The sequence below is a fragment of the Atta cephalotes genome (genome assembly GCF_000143395.1).
Source record: "Atta cephalotes unplaced genomic scaffold scaffold00070, whole genome shotgun sequence".
Classification (NCBI taxonomy): domain Eukaryota; kingdom Metazoa; phylum Arthropoda; class Insecta; order Hymenoptera; family Formicidae; genus Atta; species Atta cephalotes.
This window is the reverse complement of record NW_012130134.1, coordinates 9,966-18,477: the sequence shown is the minus strand read 5'-3', so window position 1 is coordinate 18,477 and position 8,512 is coordinate 9,966. Positions and strand designations below refer to the sequence as shown.

General features: G+C 34.7%; 2 protein-coding genes across 2 annotated transcripts in view; one reads left to right on the top strand and one right to left on the bottom strand.

Annotated features, from left to right (window-relative positions):
- Positions 1–5,493, top strand: part of LOC105624009 (protein bric-a-brac 2) — a 54,973-nt gene extending 49,480 nt beyond the window's left edge. Inside the window, exons 3-8 of the mRNA XM_012205380.1 lie at positions 136–405; positions 1,632–1,761; positions 2,175–2,330; positions 3,737–4,075; positions 4,385–4,835; positions 5,289–5,493. Of these exons, the coding sequence (XP_012060770.1) occupies positions 136–405; positions 1,632–1,761; positions 2,175–2,330; positions 3,737–4,075; positions 4,385–4,835; positions 5,289–5,493 (1,551 nt within the window). The remainder of the gene's footprint in view (positions 1–135; positions 406–1,631; positions 1,762–2,174; positions 2,331–3,736; positions 4,076–4,384; positions 4,836–5,288) is intronic.
- Positions 5,494–7,400: 1,907 nt separating this feature from the next.
- LOC105624008 (mitochondrial enolase superfamily member 1-like) overlaps positions 7,401–8,512 on the bottom strand; it is a 2,305-nt gene continuing 1,193 nt past the window's right edge. The window contains exons 3-4 of the mRNA XM_012205379.1: positions 7,800–8,392; positions 7,401–7,708 (exon numbers count right to left, since the gene is read on the bottom strand). Coding sequence (XP_012060769.1) covers positions 7,401–7,708; positions 7,800–8,392 — 901 coding nt within the window. The remainder of the gene's footprint in view (positions 7,709–7,799; positions 8,393–8,512) is intronic.

The following is an 8,512-nucleotide window of genomic DNA, read 5'->3' as shown; positions in this document are numbered from 1 at the left end:
CACACACACACACAAGTGCGTGTGTTCTTCGTTAATTTCTTAAAATACGTAGATAACGTCGCTTAAATGCGACACGTTACTTTTAAAGTTACACGCTGATTTAGCCATCTATAATGTTTTCCCTTTCTTCCACAGTCGCTCTTGAAGACGGCCGACCAGCTAAAGATCAAGGGCCTGTGCGAGGTGCCGGAGAACAGGGACGGTCCGCCACCCGTGAGTCTGAGTTCGCCGCCGAGAGAGTCCGGCACCCCAAGATTGAACTACACGAAGCTGAAGAAGCACCATCAGAGATACAAGAGACCCAGACTCGAGCGGCCCACATTCGAGCCGCGTCCTACCGATCCGAGACACTACGATCGCTACAAAGAGGAAGAGGCTAACGATTACAGCCGTGACAATAAAGAGGTAATTTCATTGAGCTAACAGATACATTCTTTAAATCTGAATCAGTGGATCATTGACATCTTAAATGTGCCATTCAGGACATCAGTAAATTCATAGTGAAAATTCAATTAAAAAATCAATAAAACGTAAAATTCTCTAAAATGTCTAGAGTAAATCTTACTCTAAAGAGTGAAATCTCATTCTTAAAGATTGAAAACTGAGTCCTCCTTTTCAAGGTTAGCTCAATCTTCATTTTTTAGAATGAGAATTCATTCTAAACAATTTAAAGAGTAGCTAACCTTACTTTTGTGTGTAAATTCAATCTGTATTATGGTGTTGGAATTGACATGCAAACATCGATATTGAAATTATATTATGCTCAAACTCCTTTTCTTTTTCAGTTGAATTTCATCACTTTTTATTAAAATTTAGAGAGCAAAAGTTTTTCAATTCTCTGCAATACACTACCGTGTACCAGTACTGAAATTATCAAGGCTTAATTCTAAATAATGTTTTATGAATATCGCAAAGAATGTTTGGTGTTTATAATTATTCTTCCGTCGTAACTATGTGAAATTTTTCCTTATGTCAACCTTATGTCAACAATCTGGATCTTTATGTTTTAGCGCAGATTTTTATCAGTTGTTTCAAACTGTATAAAAATCTGAAAAAATTCTTAGGAAACAATAAATTTTCAACAATGAATTTTTAAAAGTCAAGTTGTATTTTATATTACTTTTATAAATTTAAATTTATCTAAAAACAAATAGATCACAATCAAAGTATTAACTATGCCTTTAAAGTTCAATTTGATCGACGAAGGATTATTTATATATGATAGCAATTCTGAGATTTTTTTAAAGAGGCTTTCTTAATTTAATTATGTAATCATATACATTTATTATGATATTGTTCTGAGATTTTTAGGAAATTTTCTTAAATTAATTACCCAAGTAGCCAGACGTCATTTAATTCGTTAACAAACGTGATATTTAATTCTTGATAGAGGCTCTTATAAACACTGATTTTAATTGTAAATTATGCTAATTATAAGAGATACGTTTATATTATGAAAAAATTATCGTAGGTAGTCTATTTGAATTTAATAGTAGTGGAAAATTGATTTTGCAACGCGTTGAAAAGACGAAGTGAGGCATAGATACAAATGCAATGGTTCTCCCGTGTTGGCGGGCGCACGATTCGATCTCGTCAGGGTCGACGCTAAATTCGTACCGGATATTCCACAGAACCATCGGGACTGGCAGGCTGAAGATGAAGAGTGCACGGAGACAGCAACAGCAGCAGTAGCATTGGAAACTTGCCAACGTAATAATAATAACAATAACAACAACAACGGTAACGGCACGACTAACAACAGTAAGTAGATCTATCGAGATTTTTGCCCCACATCTGGATATATTATATGTCGGACTTTATTTCTTTTTCTTTGTCTATTTCTCATGAAACGTAAATTTTGTAGAGCCTTTTTATTTAATGAAAATTGCAGTATTAATTTTCAATTCTATTCATTTATTGAAATTTTTTTATATAATATGTATCATATACATATATGTATATACACACATTATACATTTTAAAATAATATATATCTCTTATGATATGTGCATTGCATTTTGCGTTTCAATAAATAAATAAAAACTTATGGTCAAAATTAAAAAAAACAAGACAAAAAGAACTTGTGTCGCGATTATTCGGAAGTTTCCAGGTGTGGGGCGATTTACTGTTTTCAAGATCGATTTGGACGGACCCCTTTCACATTGAATAAAAAGGTGACATGTTCTGTCACACAGGGCTAGGGCATTATGGCCACCATCCGGATCCCGGAGAGGTCGATTTGCCCCCCGAGACCCAACCCACCCCACCCAGCGCCACCCTGGTCGGCACTACCATCACCCACTTGAGGGATCCGGATCATCATTCTACAGGTATAAAATTTTACGTTTCTCGAATACCGTTTCTTACTTCGAAAATAGCGATTCTCGGTGATGATTGCCGCAATTGTACACGAAAATAAAACGAAATAAAATAATCGTTTTTAATCCTTATAAATTCATGAGGATTCTTTTTTTAAATCGATTTTTCCTAATGAACAGTACAAAATGAAACTGGACCAAACATAATTACAAAACTAAGCGGATTTGGTTGCGAAAAGATATCATGAGATGCTTCTTTATTATGAAAAAGACAATAAACGAGAAAACGATATGCATATTTTAAGTGTAAAGGACCCTTTTTTCATCACGCAAAGTAAAAATACAATTTCTAAGATGATAACAATTTACAATACAATTTCAAGAGGATAATGTTTAGTAAGCATATGTGTAGGTCAATCCGAGAAATTTTTCGGAAAAGAATAAAAAGATTATAAAAGTAATTTGTTTAATTGTGTCAATTTTACTGCACTAACAAGTTGGCCTTTTAACGCGTTCCATGCCACATGAATCACCATTAACCCACGCTTGACTTTCCATTCAGATCGTTTGATGTTTCGACTATATTTGTTTCGACTAAAAAAAAACGTAATTATAATAATAAATAAAATAAAAATGATTGTTTATCATACGTGGATTTATAATTGATATATGATGCAATCTGGTACCTTAGACTCATAATATGATGCAGTATATAGTGTACTAGTATTAGATCATTTTCTTTACAATAATTTTTGTAATTTTTTTAAATTATTATAAAATACATGTTATTTAACAAATGTAGCAAAAATAATATCGTCGTCATCAACGTGATAGTCAAATTTATTCGCTGGCATGAAACGTGTTGAAAAAATTAAAAATATTTCTCCGCAAGATTTCTTATTGGCTCTGCGCGACTTAGAACGTCACTTTCGCGAAGACTATATACTTCAGTGACTAAATATATCCAATTTTAATAGTAAATGATCATCGAGTCTTGTTTGGCCCAATCGCGTGATAGAAGTTTCCCGTTTACTCGGTCCATTCAACGTCGTACATTTCCCTCGGACGTGAGGGCGCGGCGAGGGGTAGAACACTACCGGGTTGAAAGTACAGCCGGTCATTAGGCGGACAGGGAATCAAAATAATTGGCCTAATCACGCTTAACTGGTCGCGATTAGATTTGCGTTGCTCGGTCCGTAGCAGCAGCCCACGCAACCTCATTTAGCGTCCTTCCGCGTCCAGTTTCGCCTTCGACAGCGCTCGCTTATCGATCCTCAGGTACCATCGAAGCTTATCGAGTAACTTTCGTGAGTCCCACGGCGAAGATATACCGTCGCAAAAGTTGTTACCGAGTTTCCTCGGTGCAAAGCGCCAACAGCAGCGTCGTGTCATGCCTGTTTCCCGCGATCTGTTCGCAGAGATTCAGAATTGCGACAGCGTCAAGATCAAGTTCGAAACGTTGCACACGATGGACTCCTCGGACACGATCGACATAGATAGCCATATGTCGGATCGGGCGAGCGTAAGCTCGAAAAACGCTGCCGACAGCGACAACATGATGATGATAACACCGGAGCTATTGGGACTGATGCCATCAGGAAGTTCTGGTCAGTCAGACTCTGGTGAGAATAACTCGAGGGGGCACAGTGGACAGTCCAGTTCGCACCATCACGGTTCAAAGTCGTGGACGCAGGAGGACATGGACGCGGCTTTAGAAGCGCTGAGGAATCACAACATGAGCCTGACAAAAGCTTCAGGTAAGAAGAAAGATATATTCCGAATTATTGGATAAGAAATTATTAGAAATTTTACTTAATTGAAAATTCAGTTTCCTACAATATATATATATATATATATATGTAGAACTAAAATTTCTGTAATGATCGTTTATTATTGATTGCACTAGCCAATGTAATTTAACGTGTATAACTATATTCATAATGACTTTGTGTGTAAAGCTAAAAAAAGTTACATAAGTACGGAGATCTAATTTAAAATATGTAGCTCATAGTACGAATGATATTATATATGAAATAATTAAATGTGAAATTTTATTAATATTTCAGCAACATTCGGTATTCCTTCAACGACACTATGGCAACGGGCGCATCGATTGGGCATCGACACACCGAAGAAAGACGGCCCAACGAAATCCTGGAGCGACGAGAGTTTGAACAATGCCTTAGAAGCGTTGCGTACCGGTTCCATTTCGGCTAACAAAGCATCCAAAGCATATGGCATACCTTCTAGCACGTTGTATAAAATCGCCAGGAGGGAAGGTATCAGATTGGCCGCACCGTTCAACGCGAGTCCCACTACCTGGACACCCTCCGATCTGGATCGCGCTTTAGAAGCAATAAGATCTGGTCAGACGTCCGTACAGAGGGCGTCAACGGAATTCGGTATACCTACGGGGACTCTTTACGGAAGATGCAAGCGGGAAGGAATCGAGCTTAGTAGAAGCAATCCTACGCCATGGAGCGAAGATGCTATGACTGAAGCTCTCGAGGCCGTCAGGTATCGATAAATGAGTCTTCTCTACCTTGACTCTCTACGTTCAATAAAATTGTATTACAGATAGATCGATATACTTCAATGATTCAACATGAAAATTTTGCAAAGAAACTAGAAACTCTTTTGTAAATATTTTAAGTTTTCAAGATATTTTATACAATAAATAAAATATACAAAATAAATTTAATTTATTGTATAAAATATCTTGAAAACTTAAAATATTTACAAAAGATTCTAGTTTCTTTGCAAAATTTTAGTTTTATAGAGCATAATGTATAAATCTTTATTTATTGTATATAATATATATCATGAAAGTTTAAGATATTTGTAAAAGATTTTTAATTCTTTTGTGAAATTTCGATTTTATCGAACACAAAATGGATGAAACTTGTATGACTGATGCAAATTTCTAATGCAAAATAAATATTTACATTGTTCCTGAATTTACTGTTACAGATTAGGACACATGAGCATAAATCAAGCGGCAATCCATTATAATTTGCCGTATTCGTCACTATACGGACGCTTCAAGAGAGGCAAATACGAGGAACCTGTCGTCGGTGATATCTCGCAAGATGGTACCAGTCCACATTTCCATCAGAGCCCTAACCAGAATCACTCATCCGCCCTTCCAGATCAAATGCCTTATCCGGGCAGTTGAAACTTACCTCTTTACTAGAGTATTAAGTTAACTTGCTCCAAACTTGTCGATTTGCGGCAGCTCCTCGAACAACTCTTTAAGCAAACACGCGCGGGCGGCATTCTGAGAGATTAGATACCGATCGGAAAGAGAATGTCATTACGAAAACACACATCTATGATAGCGAAAAACGAAGATTTACCCGCAGTATTAAATATGGATCGCCGTAAGCAAGCATGTGTGTACATTGTATGATTTTTTTATTGTCGGAACAAGAAACGTAGATTATACTAATTTATAAGAGTTATTTATAAAAAAAGCACACTGTACAGAGATCGAGGGGGGTACCCCAACGAAAACTACTTTTAGCACGTAAGTCACTTATGAAGCGTTAGATGAGGATATTGCAACGGATGACAGTATGTATTCTTGTTAAGCGAAGTCATACAAAAAAATAATGCTATTTGTCAGTTGACAGTAGGAGATTAATTTTCTGAAGATTCTTTAAATTCCAATCTCGCATTTTCCATCATTACTAAATGTTACATTAAATTTCACAAATAAATTCTCGAAATAGTGTTGGTTATTTGATTTCGCATAATGAGGATACATTCGTGAGCATGTGTCGATAGAGATGAGAGCGTATTATATTATTTAGTAGTATCCACAAAATTTGAATACATAATGAGAAAAGCGACATTTGTTATAATATGCGAATGGCTGAAACGAAATGATATAAGAACAAAATTTGTTGCAATTTAAAGGACATACGATTTTATTTTTTTGATGAGTTATGTCTCCGTGTTTTATTTTACACATTTTACGAAATTAGCAAGCGCAGTTTATTTATGTTGAGCAAAGTTAATTAAAGCGAGTCAGTAGCTTGAAAACAGAAACAACTCGTGTCTATTCGTAAAACATTTTGGCTATTGTACCATTCGATGGTATTGTGACATGAAGAGTTTCATGAGAACTTATGCGCTAATAATTTAAAACATAATGGACTGATAATGATTAAGTCTTTAATTTTTGTGTTATCAACTTTTCCGTTTCATTTGTTCTATTGACGAAAGAGGGATAAAAAAAGAGATAAGTTTTCCATGGTGGATAAGATGGTAAATATTTACGGAATAGATAGATACGGCTTTTAACAGTTTCTTAGAAAAATTTAAGATTCCCTCAGCTCAACTGCCACTTATATAAATATGTTACACACATTATTAATTTATCATGTTCACATTAATTACATTACATAAAAATATACATATAGATATATGCTACTTATAAATATATAAATATATATATATATGTACAGTTTATATATATTTTAAATTAAAAAGTAATGCAATCAAAAAAGCGTTCGATTCATATAAATCTAAGATTCCTTTTTTTTCTTTTTCTAGATAGACAAATTACTTCTTTATACTTTAATTACTTCTTTTAGGTTCGGTTTTTCATTTTCTGGTTTATGATTAGATTTGAATTTGATAATAAAAATTGTATTTTTTTAAAGCTGTAATTAATCACTGGTTTTATAAATTCAATTTTAAAAATTTATCAAATATAAAACCATCAATTTAATAATTAACGATAATTAGAAAAATACAATTTTTTTTACATTTACTTTAAATACTTACTTTAAATACTTTTTCTTTACATTATCGTCAGGTTAAGTCTAACTACAAGTTAACCAGAAAAATGAAAATTGTATTTTAAAGATTTTGATTCGATAACTGTGAGAATAAAAATATTTAATAACAGTTTGTTAAAGATTACATGTTCATTATAAAATAATGTTACACAATTTTGGGTACTGAATATATTATTTCAAAATAAATGCGTTTTATAAATCAGAAAATATCAATTTTACCAAAAAATTCCAGTTATCTTATGGTTAGTAGTATCAGCAAAATATTTTCGTATTATCATCACTTTTTTTGATAATTGAGTTCGTTCTTGAATCGTTTTGTTACAAACAAATGTTTCCATCGTGTACCTTCCGGGTAAGACCATCGCATAATGCACTTGTTCTTAAGCTGAGTTGAAAATCCTGGACGGTTAGGCAGTAGGTAAGCAGCGTTTCTAATAAATACAGGATCTTCAAAGTATCCGTGCTGATGACTTCTGTACTCTATTTTAATATCCGTGAATTCACTTAAGCAAATAAAATTCCACATTTGGAGATGTTGAATCATCTCGCCCGAGCCAACTTCACCAGCATGTCCCCACACTGGTACTATAAATAAAATAAATTCACATTTCGTTTTACTAAGCAAAAGATCACTCTGAATGATAAAAATCTAAGAATATGATTATCACAAATTTACTTGAATGCTTTTTTGCCATAAAGTATACGGCTAACGCTTCGTTAATTCCACCGAGCCTGCCTACATTAATGTTCCAAAAATCGATTCCACCAAATTTCAAGAATTGCTTGAATAGGACGCGATTTGCGCACGTTTCGCCGCAACTCACTTGCACTGAGTACTTCAACTTTTTTAGTGCAGCTCGTATCGCAACGTGTCCCAGGACATCGTCGGGAGATGTCGGTTCTTCTATGCAATAGGGACGCATTTTATTGAAACCTTTCACAGAAAAGATTGCTTCGTGCTTGTCCCAGAATTGATTCGCATCCACTATCAATATCTTGTCACTACGCTTGCCTATCACATTTCGTATGAGATTACACTTCTTCCAGCTCACGGGGATAGTCGGGCCTACACATATTTTATATTCCTTAAATTCTAGTTTCTTAAATTTTTTACAAGCACTTCTAAATTGTTGATTGCTGAAAGACCATCCGATGTCGGCCGTATACGCTGGATGTCCTTTATTTTCTAATATCTTCTTCCTTTTCTCTTTACGCGACTGATCTTTCTTGAGCATTTCTATCGCCTCCTCCTCGGTCACCACATCTCTACTATAATAAAAAATATATATAAAAAATTTCAAATATTTAATATAATAATTTAATATAAAATATTAGTATTCGAATGTGTGTGTGTGTGTGTGTGTGTGTGCGTGCGTGCGTGCGTGCGTG